At 36.7% G+C, this 26,198-nt stretch overlaps 2 protein-coding genes and 1 pseudogene across 2 annotated transcripts; 2 read left to right on the forward strand and 1 right to left on the reverse strand.

Moving 5' to 3' along the window:
- Positions 1–11,502: 11,502 nt before the first annotated feature.
- LOC120151525 lies at positions 11,503–13,835 on the forward strand (annotated as a pseudogene).
- A 355-nt stretch (positions 13,836–14,190) lies between these two features.
- On the reverse strand, positions 14,191–15,519 carry LOC120151526. Its single transcript, XM_039163944.1, has 2 exons — positions 15,385–15,519; positions 14,191–15,215 (listed from the first exon to the last, which is right to left on the reverse strand). The coding sequence occupies exon 2, from the start codon at positions 15,211–15,213 to the stop codon at positions 14,197–14,199; it is 1,017 nt and encodes a 338-aa protein (XP_039019875.1). The 5' UTR covers positions 15,214–15,215; positions 15,385–15,519; the 3' UTR covers positions 14,191–14,196.
- Positions 15,520–20,563: 5,044 nt separating this feature from the next.
- Positions 20,564–25,507, forward strand: LOC120151573 (SUMO-activating enzyme subunit 2-like). Its single transcript, XM_039163977.1, has 11 exons — positions 20,564–20,775; positions 20,858–20,947; positions 21,916–21,999; positions 22,084–22,302; positions 23,064–23,165; positions 23,336–23,785; positions 23,870–24,099; positions 24,215–24,308; positions 24,390–24,572; positions 24,738–24,835; positions 24,980–25,507. Exons 1-11 carry the CDS (start codon positions 20,743–20,745, stop codon positions 25,296–25,298), a joined length of 1,902 nt encoding a protein of 633 aa, XP_039019908.1. The 5' UTR covers positions 20,564–20,742; the 3' UTR covers positions 25,299–25,507.
- The last annotated feature ends 691 nt before the right edge of the window (positions 25,508–26,198 follow it).

Genomic DNA, 26,198 nt, shown 5'->3' on the forward strand with positions numbered 1-26,198 from the left:
TCCGTAAATCGCAACGATAATATATAAAATCGCAACGCGTATCCGTAAATCGCAACGCGATATTTAAAGCGCCATTATAATCGCTACGCGTATTTTATTTTCAAATTACAAAAACGAATATCAAGACAAAATCCCGTAATCGCAACTCATAACCTAAAACCTAAAATCACAACTCAGTCCCATCTCCATCTCTCACTCTCTACGGCGAAATCCGTCCCCATCTCCGAAGATTTCCGTCCCCATCTCCGGCGAAATCTCTCACAACCATTCACGGTCAGAAATCCCTCACAATATTCAGAAATGGAAAATCAACCTCCGAGGGTTAGTTTTTTTAATTATTTTTATTTTGAAATTTTTGCATTATTGTAGGTTTTCATATTGAAACTGATGATAAGTTTACTGGTCATTTCAATAATAGATTAACCATTTCACTTAGATTTCATTTCGCGTTACGATTCTCTCGTTGCGATTTTCATTTCGCGTTGCTATTCTCTCGTTGCGATTTTCAAGTTAGTATTTGTCTTTGTCTTTGTTCTGTCTTTTGGTTGAAGTAATGCAATCCATTCAAGTTTCAATTTGCAGAAGAGTCGCAACGAGATAAATGAAAATCGCAACGAGAGAATGACTGTCGCAACGAGAGAAATGAAAATCGCAACGAGAGAATCGCAACGCGAAACCAAAATCGCATTGCGATTTTCATTTCGCGTTGCGATTCTCTCGTTGCGATTTTCATTTCACGTTGCGATTCTCTCGTTGCGATTTTCATTTCTCTCGTTGCGACAGTCATTCTCTCGTTGCGATTTTCATTTCAACCAAAAGACAAAACAGTGTTGCAAATTTTAGTTTCAAGAATAAACTACTACTTTTTATGTTTATTGTTTTGGTATATCTTCACAGTGTAGTTTTTGGTATATCTAACTTGGTATGTTTATTGTTTTTGTAGAAATTTTTTTTGGCTTCATTGACATTAAGGAATAAAGTTAGCCTAGCCACTACAATTGCTTCGAAGCTTTCACCTGCTCAAAGACAATTGTTTGAGGAAACCTGCTTCGGGCCATGGCTGAGAGTACAGCATCCGGGTGGAGATGCTAATTTGACCCATTTGTGGCTTCAGACCATGACATCAAATCTACCCGACAGTATACAACGTGGTGAGGAAGAGATATGGTTTCATTTTCCACCAGCGTATACTTGTTTTGGGCGGAAGGAGTTCTGCTTAATCACTGGTCTACGATTCGGACACGATGATGTAGGCCGGTACACTCGTCATATCGCCCGCCCATCATGGTTATCCCGGGTTTTTCCGGATGAGTCAATGGAGAAGCCGAACCTACACGTCGACGACCTGAAGAAATTGTTTAATAAGAAAGCTGGTTTCACTCGGATGGATGACGTCGATGTTGTCCGAGTATGCCTTCTACTACTTGTGTATGCCGGCTTTTTAGGCAGAGAGGCCAGACAACCTATTCCTCGGGAGCTAATAATATTGGTAGAGGACCTGAATGCATGGAATCTGTTTCCGTGGGGTTCGTATATATGGAAAGCTACCTGGACTAAGTTGTCTACTGCCTTTGATGACCGCAAAAGTTTGCGTGGCGATGGGTCGAAATACACTTTGTCAGGCTTTGTTTGGGCCTTTAAGGTAAGAATTTCTATATAATGTTTCTAAAATTATAATTAATTATTTAACAATTACTAATTTTGTTATTATATTGTTTGTAGATTTGGATATTCGAGGCTTTCCCCAGCATGCGTACATATGCAATAAAAACGTCAAATGATATTCCCAGGGCTATTTCCTGGAAGAGGAAAACTCTGTTGGATTGGGAAGACTTAATATCATATGCGACAATAAATAATGTAAGTTAACACAAATACTTTCATATAATATATAAACAAGTTATTAATAGTAGACGTTTAACTTTGTTTGAGTTTTTATATTTTAGGAGGCCAACATTCCATTACAAAGACTGACACCCACGGAGGAAGAGCTTGCCACTGATTGGTGGCAAGCTAGTCAGAGTTTTTTTGATGGCACGGATGATGAGCAGCATCCACTTCCTCCAATTCGAGAGCCATCACCTCACCTAGAGCCATCACCCGATCGACCCGACTATACACCTCTAGAAAGAGAGCCATCACCTATCCCGTCACATCATCGAGCCTCTTCTCCACCATCACCTCATGATAGGCGACCGGCAAAGATGCCACGACTCCTATCTCCCTGTTCTCCACCTCCACCTCCACGGGATGAGTCAAGGGAGTTATGTGATGAGGTCAATGCCTTGCGTGAGGAGATCGGTATTCTACACGATAACGATGGTGCATGGCGTGTGGAGGTGTCAACTTTACGTGGTGAGGTTGCCGCTCTACGTGAGATGATAGTATCGTTGCAGAATGAGGTTCATACTCTACGCAACGAGGTAAGTTTAAGATTTTCCATATTTAACTTAATGATAAATTTACTCGTAATTTCACTTAGATTAGCCATTTCACTTAGATTGCTTAGTAAATTTATTCGGTTGCTGCCAATTCTGCTAAACTGTGTATTCTTTAACACTGTGAAATAGTATTTGTCTTTGTTTTGTCTTTTGGTTGAAAGTAAATTTGTTCGGTTGCTGCCAATTCTGCTAAACTGTGTATTCTTTAACACTGTGAAATAGTATTTGTCTTTGTTTTGTCTTTTGGTTGAAAGTAAATTTGTTCGGTTGCTGCCAATTCTGCTAAACTGTGTATTCTTTAACACTGTGAAATAGTATTTGTCTTTGTTTTGTCTTTTGGTTGAAGTAATGCAATCCATTCAAGTTTCAATTTGCAGAAGAAGAAATAGTTTACTTTCGCAACACGAAACTTAAAATCGCAACGCGAAACCAAAATCGCAACGCGAAATGAAAATCGCAACAACAGAATCGCAACGCGAAACCAAAATCGCAACGACAAAATCGCAACGCGAAACCAAAATCGCATTGCGATTTTCATTTCGCGTTGCGATTCTTTCGTTGCGATTTTCATTTCGCATTGCGATTCTGTCGTTGCGATTTTCATTTCGCGTTGCGATTTTGGTTTCGCGTTGCGATTTTGGTTTCTCGTTGCGATTATCATTTCGCGTTGCGATTTTAAGTTTCGTGTTGCGAAAGTAAACTATTTCTTCTTCTGCAAATTGAAACTTGAATGGATTGCATTACTTCAACCAATAGGCAAAACAAAGACAAATACTAACTTCAGGGTATTAGTTTGAAACATATTTTCTTTGTTATCTGATGCATTTTGTGAACTATGATAGAATAATGACTTGGGTGAATACAATGCAAGTTTGAAACATATTTGTCTTTGTTTTCACTGTTTAAATATCATGTCTGTTTATTTACTGATTTTTGTATTTAATTATTTAGCGGCCCGATAGAGTGGATGCTTTACGTCGGGTTATGCTTGCACGACAGAGTTCACGCATCAGACAGCGTGCACGTGCTATTAAGTCTCCGTACACCCCAATAGTGCGAAGACACCGCAAGAAGAAGCCCGACTCGCCTGTCATCCCTCAAGAGTCCACTCCTATCGTTGAAGAGGCCCCCCTATCATTCCTCGAGAGTCCCCTCCCACCGTTCAAGAGGCCACTGTCATCATTGAAGAGGTCCCTCCCACCATTCAAGAGCCCGATTCACATGGCGTCATATGTAGGCTTCTTGAGAAACCCTCTGACATGCCGGACATGATGGATTCAAGTTGGCTCTCGTATGAGTTACCGGCCAGTACCATACCGGTATCTGAAGAGGAGAGGGAACAACTACCTGACACAATTCTGGATAACACCCTTTGGGCTAAGACCGCAGTTGATTTTTATCTACATGAGCGGAGCCAGGGGTGTTTCACTGACATATGCAAGCTCACCGATGATATCTATTTGTTGCTTGATCGGTCTTGGTGGGGCGTATTATTAGGGGTCAAAGACAATGGCTATTTCGATGGGGGGGTAAGTCTTATATTTTTCTTATATTTCAATTTGATTAATTTTTTTTTAAATTTATGTAAGTCACTAATATATGTCTTTTTTTGTAAAACAGCATATCGATGCGTGGGTGACACGTCTTCTAATAATAAGAAAACTTAAGAAAAATAAAAATATACGATATACAATTATGCCGACGTCTTTTAACGCCGTTCACTTGAAGAATGCACGAGATGAATCATTTGATTTGGGCAATGGACAAGCTAAACTTTATCCTGCATGGTGGGAGGTCGATAAGGTTAGTATTTATTTTAGATTGAGTTTAAAGGTTTTATGAAATAAGTGCGCAAATGAATGAATTATTACTTATGATTGCAGGTGTTTATCCCTGTTTTGGAACGTAAACATTGGATTCTCGTCGAGCTTCAGCTCCCATCCCTTAAGACAATAGTGTATGACAGCATGATAAATTACATATCATTGGCTGATTTAAGAGATGTTATTAAGGGATGGAGCTCTCATTTGGCTAAATTCTTGGATGCGATCAATTATTGGACTCGTTCTGGAAACAAGAAGCCAAAGAAGCTCAATATTACAGTTATTAGAGACGAGACCGCGCCACAACAAACGAGCGGAGCCAGAGGAGATTGTGGTCCTCTCGTATGCTTGGCGTTGGAGCGTTTGACGACGGGAAGCACCAAGTATCTACCTCCCACCGATAGAGATAGAGCTGCAGTAGGCTTGTGGTTTCGGCATTATATGGCTAAATCGATATATACGAGACGCTGCCTACCTGCATCCGCGTTATAAAAATGTCCATAAACAATTGGTAAGTTTATAGACTTTTGGTTTGAAAATGTTTGGTTAAGTACCTAGAATTCAATAATTTGCTGTTTGTAGGTTTTAGATGTGTAGAAAGTGTTGTTTGAGCAAATGTTTGGTTTCTGCAGGTTAATCTCAGAAGTGAACTGCGTGAAAATGATGTATGGCTGCAAAAGTTGATTCAATAGTTTAATTGATTGTTTTTTGATTGTTTAATTGATTTGTAAAAGTTGATTCAATAGTAGATGATCGGAAATAAGAATTATTGCTTATTTTTTATTGTTTAATTGATTTGTAAAAGATGATTTGTAAAAGTTGATTTGTGTAATTGATGCGAACATAATTCTTATTTGTGCTTGTTTAATTGATTGAAATGTAATGGTTGATTTTGTTGATTTCAATCTGCATTATGTTGAAGGCAAAAATGACTATCGCAATGCGAAATGAAAATCGCAATGCGAAATGAAAATCGCAACGAGAGAATCGCAATGCGAAATGAAAATCGCAATGCGGAAATGAAAATCGCAACGATTGCGATTCTCTCGTTGCGATTTTCATTTCGCATTGCGATTTTCATTTCGCATTGCGATTCTCTCGTTGCGATTTTCATTTCGCATTGCGATTTTCATTTCCGCATTGCGATTCTCTCGTTGCGATTTTCATTTCGCATTGCGATTTTCATTTCCGCATTGCGATTTTCATGTTGGGATTTTCATTTCGCATTGCGATTCTCTCGTTGCGATTGTAATTTCCGTGTTGCGATAGTCAAATGCATGCCTAATAAGTGATAACAACTGAATAACAAGAGTTGGTTAAGTCAAAATGGTTGGCCTGAGTCATTAATTCAACTGAAAATGTTAAAAGTTCACACATAAAATCCACATAATACAACGTTTGCATTTAAAAATCACCTAAGTTAACAGTCCCAAAAGGTGAAGCCAATTGTGATTGGGATTTTAAAGATGATTGCCTTTTGCTTGACACCATATGAGCTTTGGATTTGATGAGGATCCATATTTTGGTAGAGGAAAAGATGATTTGATGGCACTGGTGATCCACATGTCAACCTTGTATGACCACTTTCCTTGCACTGACTACATGTCGATCTCTTCTTCTCTTCACCCTTAGACGGTATACGATCGTGACTTTTTGGTCGGCCAGGTAGCCTTCTGTCCATGGCTGGTGGCAAAACTGTTTGTAAGTCATCTGGTATGTCCCACTCATAAGGATGTGGAATAGGGTAGACAATCTCGACATAAGTCTGTCGATAAACTTCTGTAGTGTAGCAATCCATAGCGTATGCGCTTGAATCATCTTGGTTTAAATGAAGAGCAACTTTTATAACATGGCCACACGGATAACCAGATGTTTGCCATTTCATACAACTACACGTCTTTGCATTTAGATCGACTAGCCCATTTAAGTTATTATCCAGTACTTGAAACAAAGTGTTTGAACATGGTTCAACTCTCCATGACGTTGACTTCACAACACGTTTCGTTATCTTTTTTTCAGTCCATGGTGTAACACGATGTTCCAATGTTCCTGTAAATTTAAATAAACAATACTTAGTAAAATATATAATATGATAAGTTACGAATTCAAAGAAATAATACCTGCATGGTTTCTTTTCTTGTAGTACCACTGTTGAATAGAGGCTCGAAAAAACTCCATTAACATAGTAATGGGTAATTTCCGGGAATGACGACTTAGAGCGTTGATTGATTCTGCACTATTAGACGTCATGAAACCATATCTTGCTCCAAGTTGATGTACTCTTGACCATCTTTCAAACCCGACATCTTCTAGTGTTTGAGCACACTGAGGCAAAACACGTCTTAAACAATTTATATGCTTATTGAAATCCACTTCCCGATAAGCTTTTACAGCCTTCCAGTATGTCCATTTGTGCTTTTTTATACCAGCAGACCTTGATTTTAGATTTCTATACAAATGAACACCACAAAGTCCATGAAAAGCATCTGGGAAACACCTTCTAACAGCGTTGCCAATTGAGTTTGCCCTATCGGATATGATTGTCAGATTGCTAATAGGACCTATGCAATCCCTAAGATGCCCCATAAACCATGTCCATGAATCAGAGGTTTCAGATTTGCCAACCCCGTAAGCTATTGGCAATATCCCATTGTTAGCATCCATGGCTACTGCTAATAAGTTTACTCCAAGGTATCGACCTTTCAAATGTGCTCCGTCAACTATAATAACTGGGTGCATGCAAGTAATAAACGAACGAATCTACAAAATAATATACACAAGAAATATAATCATTTAAATGTGAAATGCATGTAACTAACAAAAATGAGTCAACAAATTATATTGATTTACTAACCGTAGCACCAATGGCGATAAACAGCAACTCAAAGCGTCCATCTCTATCTGTTTTGATATGAGTTACCGACCCAGGATTTTTCAGCTTTAAATTGTGACAATAAGCCGGCAGTTGGGCAAACGATGCTTCTGGCGACCCCTCAACAATTCCAAGGCATAACATTTGGCTCTCCAAGCTTGAGAATATGATATACTAATCTTGAACCGAGCATTCATGTCAGTCATAATTTCATGTCCCCGATATACCCTGCCATTCAAAAACATTAACTCAGCCAGAAAACCACCCAACACCTTTTTGTTTGCCTGTCTATGGTGAGGAAAAACTTGGGTTCTTGAACATGTATGTTTATCAATAAAAGTCCTAACTTGAAACATTTCGCAATCTTTTATTCTCTTTGCAATCATACGCCACGTACAGTTTTTGTCAATCATACACCTTGTTTCGAAACGATCTTTGCTTGATTTGTTAACTTTTAGTTGATAGCCATCTTCCACACATTTCGTATACAAAGCTATCTTCAAGTCTTCCTTTGTATCAAAACAATCATCTTTCTTGATACGAATAACTTTTGTGTAACAATCAACTGCTTTCTTTACCAACTCTTCTTCCGGTATCTGAAGTAATTCTGGCATATTCCAGTTATACGCCCGTGGCATTTTCTTTTCTTCGGGGACTTTTTCTTCTTCTTTTCTTCTTCAGGATTATATGAATTACAGAATGGATGTTCAACATGTTCATTCACAGTCGTAACTTCCTCCTCATTATCATCAACAATACATTCTTCGGCAACGGCTGTTTCATCATCAAAATTCGGGTATTGACCAATATCAAAATCATTACACGCAGGGTATGTTTCTTCTTCTAAAACATCATCAAAATCCGTGTATTGACCAATATCAAAGTCCGGATATTGACCAAGACCAAATTTCGAATACTGACTAGTACTCACAATTTTTTCTGTTGGCTCATCATCGTCTAACTGGTCAATACGAAAACCGGAATTTGGTGCTGAAAGTTGATTGGGATTTGGATTAGAGAAAGGTTGTGGGTTTTGAGAAAAACTTAGTTGATTACTACCCGCTACTGACCCAACAATACTACTTCTAGGTTCAACAACATACAATGTAACATCATCTTGTGAAACACTAATGTAAGCAATGAATCGTTCAACATCTTCATTGTCGGTTAACAAATAAACTTTACCATTTCTCTGATAAGATAGCCTAAATCCACTTAGGGGCTCTAAATTCAATTTATTTGAAACACGTAGCATTAGAGTTTCATAAGTTAACTTTTGTAAAGACAATTTTAGTTGAAGATTCATGGGTAAAGGCTTGTAAAACACCATGAACATTATCCCATGACCCTCCAAAACACAAATCTATCCAAACATGATCAACATTAGATGATTTCATGGTTGTAAATTAATTTACTAAACAGACGAGCTGCGAAACTAAAACATGTTGCCGGATTGGGAAGGATGTCGTTGGATATAGGAACGGATGTCGCCGGAGAGAGTGATAGATGGAGATGGAATGAGTTGCGATTTAGGGATTTAGTTTATGATTTGCTGCTGTTTCGTAGTTATATACCCAAAATTTCAGTGTTGTGATTTACAGATTCTCGTTGCGATTTACGGATTATCGTTGCGATTTACAGATTCTCGTTGCGATTTACAGATTATCGTTGCGATTTACGGATACGCGTTGCGATATACGGATACGCATTGCGATTTACGGATACGCATTGCGATTTACGGATACACGTTGCGATTTACGGATACGCGTTGCGATTTATGTGTTCGCGTTGCGATTTTCATATTCGCGTTGCGATTCTGGAAAATCGCAATGCGAATTTGTACTATCGCATTGCGATTTTCAAGAATCGTGTTGCGATTTTGGAAACTGATTTGCGATTCTGGGGATCGCGATGCGATTTTTATTTCGCGTTGCGATTTTGTTGGTCATTTTGGCAAATCCAAAAAAAGTTGGTTAAAATCGTATATTATAAGGCATTTTTGGTCACTGAGGCGATTTTCTCTTTTATAAATATTACAAATTTTTAATATTTTTGTTGATAATTTGTAATATAATTTAATATAGGACGATGCATTATTTTTTAGGATTAAATTTATTGTTTTATTATGAATTAAGATTGAGTTAAAACATTATTCTTAGTTTATTATTATTTTATTAGGAATTAGAATCATTGTTAGTTTATTACTAATTTATTCATTAGTTGCTTAGGAATTTTAGAACTCCTCTCCTTTATAAAGGACAGTTCATTCATCATTGTAAATCATATTTCTTTGATTAATAATACAAAGAGAGTTCATTTTGCAAGTGCTTATTGACTTGTTCCTTTGAAGCATTCTTTATCATTAAGTTCTTTCAAGTTCTTCGTGAGGGAGATTTTCACTCCGATTTGCCTCTTAATTGTGATTATGAGGGCTGGTTAGAGCTGATTATCGAGTTTGCCTAGTTAATTGCAACTATAAGGGTTCATAGGACAACTATATATCATCATCGTCTTCATCGTCAATTCACCATTATCTCTCATCACCACCAAACCCTAATTTTGGCTAAGTTATTCCTATCTTATAATATTTGTTGTATGTGCTTTATTTCATTATCTTTATTCTATCTTTATTGTCTTCATCTTATTTCTTTTGTACAATTTTCTAGCAAACCTAAACTCCTTTAAACCCTAATTATCGTCGACATCATCCATTCTCCACCTTTAGTTTTTTTATCGAGTCTAGAACTTTTTAAGTTTGATTTTTCGACTATGAGAAACATTCATTCATTCGCTGCCGCATCTCTATCACTAATCCATTTATTATTTAAACTTTAAAATTAATCCTTTAAAATTTAATCCAGTTACTTGTCTAATTTAAAATTTGAACTGCATTATAAAGTTAGCCGAGTTCTAGAAAATAAATATGAACATATGTTGTCTTTTAAATATTCAAAAGTCTTAGTTTAAAAATGACAAGTAAATGGAATAGTTTCATAAAATTAAAAGAAGAGGACTAAATTTTTAAAATTTCAAAGAGTACAATGACTGAGGTGCAATTAAACCTAAAAGCAAAAAAAATCAAATAAAACATATCAAATCATGAATTTTATCCTATATTCAATTTTTCTGAACTTAGTTCTTGTAGTTCATGAAAATTAACAAGTTAATACACTTGTTGGAAAACACAAGCTTAAATATTGAATCTATTATTTTATTATATATAAATACTTGAAATGCCTATTTTCGGGTTGATGGTCTAATGGTAAGGTCTAAAAGTGTCATCCAAATAGACAACTTCTTAGTTTTTGTAAAGTGCATAGATCAAATTTTGATAAATTAAAATAAATGGACCAAGTTTTCAGTTTTTGTAAAATATAAGGGAAAATTTCATAATAAGACCACTAAATAAATCAATATATATATATAATAATAATAATAATAAGGGTGAAGTACATAAATAATTCCCAAACTTTTAGGGTGTTTACATTTTGATCACTCAACTTTTAAAACTTATAATATAACCACTGAATTTTATGCCAATTTTCAGAAAGATCCCTGACGTTACTGTAATAGTAAATTTGGATTATTAACTTTCATGGTCTTCAGACAATGATTGGCAACTAGACTAGGCAAAGCTAACATTTTCTTCTAATAATCAAGTCATGTCCAAAAAAGGAAAAAACTGAAATAATGGTTTGTTAATTTTTGTCAAACAGGGGTCTTAAGAATCGCATGTCATAACTTTGAAGACAAAACAATAATTTTAAAATGTATGGCATAAAATAAAGTTGGTTATTGTATTTGATCAAATCCTTCATACAATTAAAAAGTATCAGAGCTCTATAATAATAGAAGAAGAAGAGTTAACGAAAGTTAACTGCCACGTCAGATAAAATTAATGAGAGGTAACATTACATTTTCTATCTCATTCTCTCTATACCCTTCCGTGTTTGAATTATCATTATCATTACATTTTATCTGAAGCAACAAACTGCAGATTGAAAAGAAGTTATTACCATGATTTTCTAAGGTTTGGGTTTGTTTTGTTCTATATTTTTACTGTGGTATCTGCAAAAGTTCTGATGAAAAAGTTAAATGTTTGCAACTTAGGTTGTAGCTGTTATTGTACTGGGTTATTGGGATCTAAAAGTGTTTGATTTCGTGAGGATTTTGTTATCATCATCGGATCTGCTGGTGTCTTTGACAATTCATGTTCCCCACAAATGTTGCTGGTTCCAAGGTATTTTTTTATTCATATGCGATGTATATATAGGTTTTGACTTTATCTTTCATGTATGGATATATGGATGTATGAATATTGTTTCCAATGGAAGTAATTTCAGTTTCCTATGTAATCTGAGTTGATATGTCTACTTATTACACCGGTTTGGATAACCAAAGCGATGCCACTCCGATGATCTATATGCGAGAATCATCGCCTGGTTCATATCCAGAGGCACCGGTTCTTCCTGGTACTATGATGATGCATATGAATTACGGTTCATTTGTTGGGAATCCTCAGCTGCAGCCAAGTAATTGCATTGAGATTCAGGCTGTGGAAGCTTCGGATTCGACTTCGTAGCAGCAAGAAATCTTGTCAAGCCTCGACGGCGATTCGCGGAACACGATTTCGATGCTTGGAGGGATGGTAGGAATGAAATGCTTGCTATGCATCTAATGGTTGGTACTGCTAACATCCTTCACAATGGTATAAACTTGCAAGGTCAAGGATTGTCACAAAGCCTTGGTACTCAAATGCCCTTTGGGATTCAAATGCCTTCTAACCTCCATCGTAATCCCGATTCGGATTTCGCTTCGTTCTTGACTCATAATTCTTCACTTCCTTCCAGAGACAAGCAATTGAAAAATGCAGATTACCTGCAGCATGGTTTTGCTGGAGCTAATCAAGATTCATATGGAATGTCTGGTATGTCGAGGACTATTCCAAATTCTAAATATGTCAAGGCAGCACAAGAGTTGCTCAATGAAGTTGTTAATGTTCCGAAGGCCATAAAGCAGCCGGATTGAGAGAAAAACCAAAGCTCACAAGATAACCGGATGAAGCGTTACAAGGAGGATGGGGAATCAAAAAATGTGGCTTCAAACCAGCAACACTCGGCTGAAAAAAAAGAGCTTTCACATGCCGAAAGACAAGAACTACAAAGCAAGATAACAAAGCTGTTGTACATTGTGTTTGATCGATGAGGTATAAGCAGTATCATCATCAGATGCAGATCGTAGTGTTGCCATTCGATGTGATAGCCGGGTGAGGAGCCTCTAAGCCTTACATTTTTTATGGTTGAAAGATGCAATTAATGATCAAATTCGGGCAACACGTAAAAGTCTCAGGGACCAGAATGCTTTAGAAAACGGTAAAGGAGTAGGAATTACTCGTCTGAGTTATGTCGAGAAGCAACTGAGGCAACAGAAATCTCTTCAGCAGCTCGGTTTGATGCAACATGCATGGAGGCCCCAGAGAGGGCCTCTGGAAAATTCTGTTTCAATTCTACATGCTTGGCTGTTCGAGCATTTTCTTAATCCGTACGTTCTAACATGATACTCCTTTCGAAAAGATCCTGATGCCATTGTAACTCAATTGTACTTATGTGCTATTTGTATTGTCCTCCAGCTACCCGAAGGACTCCGAGAAGATCATTTTAGCAAGACAAACGAGCTTAACTAGAAGTCAGGTAATCACATATTAATCATCTTGCTACCATTGTATCCATGAACCGTAGCATTATTTCCTTGATGATGTATTTGCATCTGGTCAGGTTTCCAATTGGTTTATAAATGCGAGTGCGTCTTTGGAAGTCAGTGGTCGAAGAGATGTACAAGGAAGAATTTGCAGATTTAGAGATGGGCTCCATTTCTTCATCTGAAAACACGGTCAAAGCAGGAAAAGGAGCTACAAGGACCTCCAAGGACAGAGGTGAAGAAGATCTGTAACAAAGCGGGAGTTCATCAACCACGGAGAGAGGTAGCACCAGAGAGTTGGTGTATTCCAGTTCCGACCATGTCTTGGATGTACATATCGCTGGATCAACTACCGGTGTTAGTTTCCAATATGTCACACATGGAGACGCTGAAACTGAGTATGGGTTACTGAGTCGGAGGACGAACCAGAAGTCTAATGCGGATGACTCTAATCTCTTCCCAAATGCAATTACTCATTCCGATAGTGCTTATGCAATTACTCACTCTGATAGTACTATTGATCGGTTTACAAAAGCTGCTACTGCTTCTTACCACATGTCGGCATTGGTGAGTTTCGGAAGCGGATGTAGCATCTCTGTTTCTTTAGGATTGCATCATTGTGAAGATGGTAGCATACCTATATCAGGTGGAAGCCATCAGAATTTCATTGCAATGAAAGCAAATGACATATACAATCCTGCAGCATCTTCTGTAGGAGCTGAAACAACAGATATCGAATACATAAATCCCGGTAACCGGCAGAATGGTTTCGGTTCCTGTCGTATGTTGCATGATTTTGTAGCATAAAGTGTGCATGACCCGGATTTACATCATTGATCTTCATTATTCTGGTATGGAAAGAACCGGAAGAGCTAGAGCGTGATTCTCTATGCCACTGAGCATTCATCTTGCTCGTCAAGGTATCGAATAGATTTAGACCTCTGCATACATAACAGCATAAACATAGTCGTCAAATATATCAAGAAATTGTTTGGAATGTCAGCATATTCGCCAATGACATTTTAGTAAAATGGATTTTTAAGTAATCTTCTATCAACAAAACACCATACATTTTGGCCAAATAAATCAAACAAAATAATGTAACATATCCAGTAATGTGTAAGTTGAGATTACATTTGGATAAATTCTATTACTAGAAACAAACAGACCCCTTAAAGTAGGGTTTGGTTTCAGTCAAGGTAGTAGCTTTTTTCATCAGGACTTTGGTTGTTCGAAGACAAACTTCGAACATTAAACAATTTAGTCCAGCTTGAGTCGAGGGATCGATACTATGGACTGTGTATTTCAGTCCGTACTTAAGTTTGATGGAGAGAAAGAAGAATGCGGCACAATTACGCACTGCTCACGTCATATGAGATTCGAACCATTTGAAAATCTCATCGGATTGCAAACTAGTCATTTCATGATAGGCAAACGCAAGATTTAGCTCTTCATCAACAGGATGCACCAAATCTTTTTCCAGCAAGTTAATCTTACTATCCTGAAGAGCATCTTCCCAAGGAGTTGCACGCCCGTCCTGCTTCATATACCCGTTCTCATTGACAAAGCCTTTCTCCTTGAATAAATCGAACAATCTAACAGAAACAATCTGATCAAGACTTGGGATTCTGTCGGACAAAAAGGTCGGTGACAGAGGCAACTCCATGCATTCTATCTCCGCAACATCAACCCCTTTATTTCGCAAAACTCTCATGAACTTAGTAATTTTCTGTTTTCTACCTGTATCTTTCGGCATGTGCACGAAAAGGGCCGGTGGATAATCCTCTTTGATGTTCATTTGATCAAATAATCCTTCGGCAATCATAAGTGTAATGCTATTAAACTTCAAGTTATTAGCGATCACTGACACGAAATACCCACCCGAAGAAGCTCCCAAAGCCACAAGAGGAAGCTTTCCAAGATTGTGTCTCTTAACCCACCATGTTATAATATCTTCAACAATCAACCTTTCCTTCTCAAACGTCCAGCACTTCCCTGCACTCGATACAGTCAAGACGGCGAACTTACGGGCAAGAGCATGAAGCACGAGCAGCCTATCCTCCGGCAAACCAACACATTCGGGGCATTTACTAGACCTATCCCAAAAATCAACAGCTCTAAGACTACATCCATGAGCTAGAAAAATAACAGCCTTGGGCGAATCGGGAATTTGCCATATCAAATCCGTACCGTTCCTGAACTCTCGCCTCGGATCAAATTGCACCAAAGACTCAAACCTATTCCATGGTTTTGCATCATTTTTCTGGAAAAGCAATACCAATGCTATTGAGACTGATACCAGAAACATAAGTAGGACTACAACCGGGTATTTTCGAGGTACATGCCATGCCTTTAATAGCTTTGTTCCACAATTCAGCATTACTGTCAGCAAATCAACAATAGCAAGCCTTGTAAAACTTCTAATGTAAAACTTCTAATAATTCTATATAAAGAAAACCCTAGATTCTAATACTAATGATTGAGTCTCAAGATGAAAAATAAATGTTACAGATCGAATGATAACAGTTCATGAAGCGATGAAGAAAAATACCTGGAAAATTTTTCGGGTTGTTGTAGATCTAAGCCTTTTGCTTTCCTAATGATCACAGTGAGATCTCAACTTTCAGTTTCCGGTTCTACCAGGTTTCGAATTCTCTTATATTATCAATCAACCTTTTTTATTTGTTCAACTAATTGGATAGTCAACGATTAGTCGACTATAGCGCAGTTTTGTTATTTTTTATAACCCTAAATTCTAAATAAAAATAATAATTTCAGTGATCAAAAATGTCTTATAATATATGATTTTAATCATTTTTTTTATTTGCAAAAATAACCAACGAATTCACAACTCCAAATCCAATTTCGCAATACAGTTTCCGAATTCGCAACACAGAAGTAGAATTCACAACTCGAACATGAAAATTTTCGCAAAGCGAATTTCGTGTTCGCAACTCGAATTCGTCAATTTCGCAACTCAATTACCGATATAGGTAAACACGGTAAAAAATCTGAATTCGCCAATTTGAAAACTGAGTTGCGAATTTGGCAAATTCGTGTTGCGAATTTGACCAATTTCGCAACTCAATTACCGATATAGGTCAACATGGTAGAAAAATCCGATAAAAAAAAATCTGAATTCGCCAATTTGAAAACTGAGTTTCGAATTTGACAAATTCGTGTTGCGAAATGTAAAATCTCGCCTCTTAAAGAAAAAATCGTTTCGACGGTTCGTTTTTTTTTTGGATAAATCGAAATTTTATTATCCAAGAAAGCTTAGTAGCTACAAAAAATCACCGATCACAGAAAACAGAAAGAAAATACATACCAAATAAAAATCGATCGGTTTTAGTCAATACCCCAAGCAATACAAAGATTTGAGTTTACATCATCAAACCTATTAATATTTTTACCCCTTAGTTTTATACCTACAAAGTCTTTGATTGTGCGGAGTAATTCTTCAATGCTTCGAGAACATCCTTTGAAGATTCTTCGGTTACGTTCCTCCCACAAAACATAGATTGTGGCATTCCACGCTAATTTGAGGATAGTGATTAACAAGGATTTACCTTTCCAATATTTACTTGCCCATGTAATCAAGTCCTCCCATCATAATACTGTCTTGTAAATTCCATTGAGGTGAAAGATCTGGTCTCGTAATTGAGAAGCAGTCTGGCATTCGAAGAACAGATGATTTCTGTTTTCCAATGACTCGTTGCATAAAACACAGCTTTCATTAGAAACAATACCTATGCGGTGAAGTCGATCTCGAGTAGGCAGCCTATCGATCATTGCCATCCAGGCAATGAGGTTGTGTTTAGGAATGTTCTGTGGGAACCAAATAATAGATTGCCAAGGAACTTTATCCCCCTTCGTTCTAATCTCTTGCCAGATTTGTCTTATCGATAGAGCTTCATTTGAAAGGATTACTTGAGCATCGGCTCACAGTTTAAGTAATTTATTGAAACTCCAGCTTAATGTTGAACCTGTTTCCATTTGCCAAAAGTCCTTGCCCTTTAGGACATAAGCATTTATCCAGGCCACCCATAAGGACCCCTCGTTAGCAAGTACATTCTTAATGAGTTTTATCATACATGCTCGGTTCCATTCTTTTAAATTTTTCAGACCAAGGCCACCCTCAGACTTCAGCTGGCAGATACTACTCCATTTTACTCTCGCTCCACTAGCATTTTTATCAGAACCTTTCCAAAAGAAACGACAACACAGCTGTTCAATCTTGCTGATTACAGAATGCGGGAGCAGGAGTTGCCTGCACCAATAATTAGCAATGTTGAACAGCACTGCTCTGATCAGCTCCAATCTTACTGCATAGCTGAGCTGTTTACTAGACCAGAGAGAAAGCTTCACTTTGATGCTATTAATAAGGGGTTCACAGTCCTTTACCAAGAGTTTTCTTGAAGTTAATGGGACTCCAAGATATCGAGCAGACAAGGATCCAGGATGGAATCCAGTAGCATGTTTGATAAGCTCAATGTTACTGGGGGAAATACCAGCACTATAGAAAACACACTTAGATGCATTGATGTTTAATCCAGACATTTCATGAAACTATTCAAGAACAGAGATTACACCTAGGACCGAATCCACATTTCCTTTACAGAAAATCAACAAATCATCAGCGAAAGATAAATGTGTGAGGCCAATTCTTTTGCATTTAGGATGGAAGTTAATCAGATTTTTTGCAGCAGCTAAATTCAATAATCTAGAGAGGACATTCATTGAAATTACAAAGAGAAGAGGGGAGAGTGGATCACCTTGCCTTATCCCTCTAGCTCCCTTGAAATACCCTATCAAAGTTCCATTGAATGCAATGGAGAATCTGGCATCAGTGAAGCAGAATTCGATCCAAGTAATAAATTGAGGAGGGAGATTTAAAGCTCTTAGAACAATTGAAATGAAATCCCAGTGCAGAGTATCGAAAGCTTTTTGAAGATCAATCTTCAAGGAACATCTTGGAGAGATGTTCTTCCTTCCATACCCTTTGAGCAATTCTTGAGCAAGGATGGTGTTTTCAACAATGCTTCTTCCTTTAATAAAGGCTGTTTGATTAAGAGAGACAATATCAGGAAGAAGACCATTTAATCTCTTGACTAAAATCTTTGTGACAGTCTTGTAAATGATAGAGCAACATGAAATTGGCCTGAAATCTTTGACTTTGATAAGATTGGGAATTTTGGGAATCAGGACAATAGTTGTTGCATTGAAGGCAGGGAGCATAAAGGAATGCTGGAAAAAATGTTTAACTGCTGCCACAACATCTTCACCAATAATGGACCAAGAATATTTGAAGAAATAAGGAGAATAACCATCAGGTCCAGGGGCTTTATCATTGCCTTGCTCAAAAATGGCTTCTTTAATCTCTTCTATGGTTATATCTTTGATCAGGGCAGATGCAAATTCAGTGGAAATGGAATAGTTGAGAAGATCTTTCAAAAATTGCAAGTTACCTCCTTTGACATGGGGATCAACTTTCCCAATCAGGTTGTGAAAAAAAGTCAATTACTTCAGAGGCCATAGCATCAAAGGAATCCAATTTAGTTCCCTGATCATCAATGAGCATCCGAATTGTATCATTCTTATTTTTTACAGCAACAGCTGAATGGAAGAACTTAGAGCATTTATCTCCCTCCTTAATCCATTGAATCTTTGCCTTTTGCTTCAAAAACATTAATTCAGCTTCCTCAAGAATGTGCAGTTCTTGTTCGATCTGGATTTCCTTCTCAACAGAGTCTTGACCTTTAGAGTGAGAATTTGTTGCTTGTCAAGATCCATTTTTTTATTTGACCCTTGTAGAAATGTCATTGTAACAGGAACGGTTTAAATTCTTGAGGCTGGATTTTAGGTGCTTTAGCTTTAAGAACAGTCTTTTCATAGGATTGCCTTGGAAAGAATTCTGCCAGGACTGATTAACAACATTCAAAAAATTGGGATGCAAGGTCCAAAAGTTAAAGAATTTAAACGATTTTGGCCTGTTAGTTGGAGTGTCTTTAGAAAGCCAAAGTAAAGCCATGCAGTGGTCAGAAACTCCTGGGGGGAGGAATTCAACAAAAGAGCTTGGAAATGAGTTGACCCAAGTAGGGTTGATAAGAATTATGTCAAGCTTTCTAGCGAGGAAAGAATCAGTTTGCTTATTGCTCCAAGTAAATAGAGGGCCAAAAAATGGATGATCATGGAGGTCAAGGTCCTGAGTAATAGTTTGGAATTCCTTCATATCAAGTGAAGAGTAAGGGCAGAGCAGTTCATGATCAGAGCTTTCATTAGGAAACAAAGTAATGTTGATATCTCCTCCCAGGATCCAAGGGAGGTGACCAATTGATCTCTCCAGTTCATGCAGATGATTCCAAAGATATCTCCTGTTGATATAGTTATTACTTCCATAGATTGCTGATAAGACAAATGAGAGGCCATTGTGATTTACTTTGGCAGAAATAATTTGATTAGAAGCTTGGAGTAAAGAAAACTCAATGTTTTTCTTCCAGAGGATCCAAATTCTGCCATTAATTGCAAAATCATAATTGGAACTGACATTCCAGTTTGCCAGTTTAGAATAATCAAAGATGGTCTTAGCTTTTTCAGACTTTATTCTAGTTTCAAGCAAGCATAAAATATCTACTTTATTTAGGGCTGCCCTTTGAAGCACCCTATGTTGTTTAAGAGGATTGTTAAATTCTCTTATGTTCCAGAAACACATTATCATTGAGGGTTGAGTTCCAAGGTGGTTCCTTCACCCCCAACTTTTATACTTTTGACCTTATCTAGTTTGTCTCTCTCTTTTTGTTTGGGGTCTTTTACCAATTCAGCAACTCCCTTAGAAGCTTCTTTAAGATGAGCGATTTTACATTTCGCAACACGAATTTGTCAAATTCGCAACTCAGTTTTAAAATTGACGAATTCATATTTTTTATCGAATTTTTTTACCGTATTTACCTATGTCGGTAATTGAGTTACGAAATTGGCGAATTCGAGTTGCGAAAATTTTCATGTTCGAGTTGTGAATTCTACTTCTGTATTGCGAATTTCAAATTCGAGTTGCGGATTCAGAAACTGTGTTGCGAAATTGGATTTCGAGTTGCGAATCCGAATTCGAGTTGCGAATTCGTGAGTTATTTTTACAAATAAAAAAATTTAATTAAAATCGTATATTATAAGATATTTTCGGTCAATAAACTCTAAATATATTTATATAAACTTACATAATTTATATATCCTCAACTTTTTTTTAAAAAAATGTTAAATCCTTCCGCCTCAAATTTTATTTAATATATTAGCCTTTGATTTCAACCTGAATCTCGAAATGATTTCTCCAATCCCCAAAATTTTAGAAAATTTTATATTAGGTTAATTTTTATGAAATTAAATCAAATTATTTATAAAATATAATGATTATTATAAAAGCAATTAAAAGTTACGACTTTCGTTACATTAAAAGGAATTAAAAATTACGACTTTTCGAATTTGGGTCTTCGTTCTTCAACTAGTCTGTAGTCCTAATAATTGAAGGCATAAAACCCTAAAGAAGCTAGCTTAATATCAACATCCAAACGTCCCTTTTACCTGCCATTGAAATTCGAGCTAAATTAAACACCGCCGGTATCGGCGGAGCATCCCATCAACCACTTTTCAAAATCTCTTTGATCTCCCCAGAAAGAAGGGGGGAGTTTAAAAAAGGATTTGTTTCCTTTTTTTTGTAATTTTTATTATATATTTTGCTTTCGTTTAGCCGCCCATGGCTTTAGTCGTTGTTTGACGTCGCGTGTTCGAAACCTCACAAACCCGACGAAAATATCTCTCTTATAAAACGGAAGGGGGGAAATCGATTTCAATTTCACTCTTCTTTACTTCTGGGTCCTTCTTATTCTTCTTGTTAATTTTTGGCTTGACCCTCGAAATGGCTTCTGAGGAACAGATATCCGCCATTAAGGTATGAAATTCAAATCCCATAAAGAAAATTAAGCATTTTGTTTAACTATAATTTAATAATTTTCCCCTCTTTTGAATGGTAGAGGGCGAAAGTGCTTATGGTAGGGGCGGGAGGGATTGGATGTGAGCTTCTCAAGACACTTGCCCTCTCTGGGTTTCAAGATATTCATATTGTAAGTTGATTACTTACTAAAGCAATTCTTAAAAATAGTTTTTTTGGGGATTTAAGTTATCCCTGATTGTAGTTACCTTTAGGGTTTAACGTTTAAACAGTTTAATTTCGTTTTCTTTTAGAATTTAGTACGACAGAAACCAGTTTTAGAAGAATTCACGGGGTTATTTACTTTTCATGAGTCTCAAGTTTCGTTTATGGTGCATGTAGAAACCGCTCTATGTATATAATTTGACAATAATTATTGAGATAATCATCATAAATTGTTGTCAAATGATTTACTGCTGTCCCCGTGGGTGATGATTCTAGAGGTTTCATTTACTGGAGATTATGGATGCATGTTTTAGTTAGGAAGAATTGGCAAAATCATAATCAATTCTGGTGGTTTTGATGCAATTAATTGGTACGGGTGATATCGGGAATCAAGGTGATACCAATGGTGCTGTGATACATACTGTAGGACATCGGAAATTGTAGAAGGACAGAGATCATCATGCTGGGAACACATATTGTCAAAATCGAAGGAGATACTGAAAGTTTTAACTGGCGGTTAATGTTGTTGGTGGTAGTATGATGTTGCCCTTAGGCTGACTCAATTGGTAGTATAGTTCTTGACTTTTATGGTTCCTTGAGAATGGGGTTGTTTACGATGATACAAAAGATCTATGGATAACTAAGTTGGTGGAAGGTGCTGATATTATGTTATTGATGTGTTGGGGTTAGTTATCTGTGAGATGGGTGCTATCAATTATATACATGGTGATTCTAAGGGTTTCACCAGGGTTTTGTCTTTTACTATCATTAAAAAATATTATTTGCTATATCTTGATAGGTCAAGTTGATTATGTGTGTTGGAACTGATGTTTTGTCCTTCACTTCTTGTTGTACAACTTATTTACCAGCTTAAGTAACTGATATAACTCTTTTTGTAACTTATTTATTCATGCAAATATATTTATCTGCTTGCAGATTGACATGGACACTATAGAAGTCAGCAACCTGAATAGACAATTTTTGTTCCGACAATCCCATGTTGGGCAGTCTAAGGCCAAGGCAAGTACATTTACTAGTTTTTTCCCCATGTTTGCTTTAATTGGTAGTTTTAAATGATATGCATTTCATCAATATTTTTATCAGGTTGCTCGAGATGCAGTTTTAAGATTCAGGCCCAAAATAAGCATTACACCATACCATGCAAATGTTAAGGAGTCTCGCTTCAATGTTGATTTCTTTAAAGAGTTTGATGTTGTGTTGAATGGGTTAGATAACTTAGATGCAAGGCGCCATGTAAATCGTCTTTGCTTGGCAGCTGATGTCCCACTAGTTGAAAGTGGAACCACAGGGTTCTTGGGACAGGTAATCCAGATTTTTACATGTCTTTTAGCTATAATATTTCTGGTTCTTATCTTGTAAGTAGTTTGTGCCTGGATTGCTCATTTTTGTGCTACATCTAATTTTTCTTATTTCGTGTATGTACGAGTCCACTCAATTGTATTGATCTTACATGCTGTATGTCCAATAATCTTAGGTTTGCTATTTTATGCAAATAATTATATATTGAAGGAACTCATCCCTGGAACAGGTGACCTTTTCTATCATATATATATATAGCTTCTAAAGTTTCTGTTTGGAAGGGGCTTGTTTCTCTTGGTAAGTGCTATTGTAAGGCTCCATATATTTTCTTTATCAAATAGGTATTATACTGATGCATCTCTGAAATATGCTTAAAAAAATAGTTGTTTTAAGCAATTTTGTTTAGGAATTTTCTTTTGAAGTGTTTCTTTACTACTAGTTCAATACACTTGCATGTGTTTGTTCCTTTTTCTCTTTATACTGGTTTATTAACTGAACCTTAACATTGCCTTAGGTTCTGAAGGTTTAAGTTTCATTGAAGTCTTGTCTGACTTGAATATTTTTGGTTATTTGACTTAAATAGCTTGAACTTTTGTGTTCCATTTTCTTATCAACCCCTCTCTATCTCTCAGTCGATATGAACTTATGCTTCGATGTTGTGCCTTCTTTTGCTTGGCTTTTGCATTGCTTTTATGTTATTAGTTTCTTTTCTGAATGTTTTTTAATATGACCGTAATGTATGATTATAACTATCCTGGATGTAGGTTACTGTACATTTGAAAGGAAAAACAGAGTGCTACGAGTGTCAGCCAAAACCTGCCCCAAAGACTTATCCTGTGTGTACTATTACGAGCACTCCATCAAAGGTGATCATTCATTTTTGAGACTTTCTTTTGGGTGGGAGTCATTTGCTTCTTTGTATTGGCTTTGAGCAACCTGTAGAGCCACTATGCTAGAATTATGATTTCATGTTTAGGTATATTGTTGCCTAGATATTGTTTAACGTCAAGTTGTAATTGTATTGTTCAAATTGTAGTTTATTCATTGTATCGTGTGGGCGAAGGACCTGCTTTTTGCAAAGTTGTTTGGGGACAAGAATCAGGAAAATGATTTGAATGTGCGCTCTAGTGATACTGGAAACTCATCTGAACATTCAGCAGATGTATTTGAATATAGAAAAGATGAAGATATCGAACAATATGGAAGAAGAATATATGATCACGTATTTGGTCATAACATAGAAGTTGCTCTATCTAATGAAGAAACATGGAAAAACCGGAACAAACCACGACCTATATATAGTAAAGACGTCCTGCCTGTGAAAATGACTGAAAAGAATGGGGACACAGAAAAAGATTGTGCAACTGGTGATGTTTCGGTTATGGCATTTCTGAGCTTGAAGAATCCTCAGGATATATGGAGCCTTGCTGAAAACTCAAGAGTTTTCCTCGAAGCTTTGAGATTATTTTTCTCAAAGAGATTAAAGGTTAGTGATAACCTCTTGCTTATGAAAAACTGATAGATCATCTCCACTTACCAAGTTAGACTGATTTGTTTTATCATTTGACAGGATATAGGGAACCTTACTTTTGATAAAGACGACCAATTGGCTGTGGAATTTGTTACTGCTGCTGCAAATATCCGGGCTTCTTCTTTTGGGATTCCTTTACATAGCCTTTTTGAAGCTAAAGGAATTGCTGGTAATATTGTGCATGCTGTTGCGACAACAAATGCTATCATAGCTGGGTTGATTGTGATTGAAGCAATCAAGGTTTTAAAAAAGGATAACAACAATTACAGGTTTAGTTCAGTTTCTTTAATTCGTAGCTGAATTTGTTTTCTTCTGATTATTTTGAGGTCCCTAAATACAAAGTAATTATATATTTCAGTTTAGTATAATGCGATCTATGTGCAGGATGACATATTGTCTAGAACATCCTTCAAGAAAGTTGCTTTTAATGCCTGTAGAACCCTATGAGCCTAACAAGTCTTGCTACGTTTGTTCAGAGGTATATCTAAAACGGATGTCTGACTGGAATTTCTTTTGTGAATGTTTTGAATCTTGCTTACGTTTGATATCTCTAAAACAGACGCCACTATCCCTTGAGGTTAATACTCACCATTCTAAGTTGCGGGATTTTGTTGAGAAGATTGTTAAAGGCAAACTTGGCATGAACTTTCCTGTAATTATGCAAGGGGCGAGTATTCTTTATGAAGTTGGTGAAGATCTCGAAGAGGATATGGTAGCAATTTATGCTGCAAACCTTGAGAAAGTAATATCCTTTTCCCTTGCATTTTAACCAAATCCTTTAAACGAATCTATTTGTCTTTTGTGAGATTAATTACTTGTGGCTTCAAGTCTTGAAATCTCAGGTCTTGCTATTTTACACTTTGGCACAAAAGGTAGTATGATAATTGTGATTGATTTTTTTTCACAGGCTTTTTCTGAGCTGCCTTCTTCGGTTATTAGCGGGACTGTTCTTACTGTAGAGGATCTTCAACAGGAGTTCTCATGCAGTATCAATATCAAGCATAGGTTTGTATTTACCTTGATTTTAAAATCCTTTTATTGTGTCCATACCGCAAATTTTACAATTTTACACATTTTTTCTTCATCCGAACGATTCATTGATTTTGCCAATAGAAGTTGCATTGATAAATTTGCTCTTTGTGTTCACAGGGAAGAATTCGACGAGGAGAAAGAACCCGATGGAATGGTTCTCTGTGGATGGGTAGAAGCACCTGTTGATAAGGACAATAATAAGCCTATTGGAAATGGTGAAAGTACATCCAATGCCTTGCCATCAGAAGAGAAGGATGTTGAAATTCAGGAAATGTCAGGGGGGACTGAAACTGTTACCGGGAAGAAAAGGAAACTGTCTGAGGTCGATGAAAGTAAAAAGCAAAAGAAACCCGAAAAGCTTGATGTTGATGATGAGGATGATGAACTCGTTATATCCGACGACTGGGAATCACTAGCCAAGAAGAATAGGGTCTAACAGGTTTTACATATAGATTGTGGACATCATCTCACCTCTGATTCTATAATCGTGAAGCTAAATGGTAATTCATTTTGTAGGCCGTAATTCTTCTTGCATTTTAGGGACATAATCTATAGTATTTTGGTTGATTAGATGTTACTAACTGTTATGTCGATTCCGTTTTTGTGGCAACAATGTGTAATTTGTCATGTTTTTAGATTTTAACAGAGGGCTGTGACTTCGCGAGTATTCAGATTTAACATCAATGTGAAATGAAAATTATCAATGGTTGAATGTATACAGAACTGCCAGTTGCTATCCTTTTTGTATAATTGAATGTTAATTTACAACAACAAAAAATGCCTAGTATACATTATTATGCCTGCCCACCTAGGGATGGGCATGAGACCAGAACTCGATGGGTTCCGACCTGATCGGGTCGGGGTTTTTTTTTAAAAAAATTGGGTCGGGTCAGGTCGGGTCGGTTTTAGGCTGAAAAATACTTGATCTGACCAAAATAAATATAATTTTATCTTATATATTTATAAATAATTACAATAATACATTTCTATATATTATTTTTTTCAATTAAGTAAATGTTTTTATTGAATAAAAATAATATTTTTATTTTTATTTTAGGTTGGGTCGGGTCGAATATCGGATGGAGGATTTCTTGTTCTCGAGTCGGGTAAGGTGGACCAAAAATCCGACCCATGTCCATCCCTTTGCCCACCTTCATCTGCAATGGTAAAATTATTTATATCCTGTCATAAATTCGAGCAATTAGCAGAGTATGTGTAAATTGTAAATTGATTAAGAAAATTTTGAGAGTATGTGCAAATTGTAAATTGATTAAGAAAATTTTGAAATACTCTGCAAACGGTAAATTGATTAAGAAAATTTTTGAATAAATATTAT

The sequence above is a fragment of the Hibiscus syriacus genome, unplaced genomic scaffold, assembly GCF_006381635.1.
Source record: "Hibiscus syriacus cultivar Baekdansim isolate YM2019G1 unplaced genomic scaffold, ASM638163v2 tig00111059_pilon, whole genome shotgun sequence".
NCBI classification, from domain to species: Eukaryota; Viridiplantae; Streptophyta; class Magnoliopsida; order Malvales; family Malvaceae; genus Hibiscus; species Hibiscus syriacus.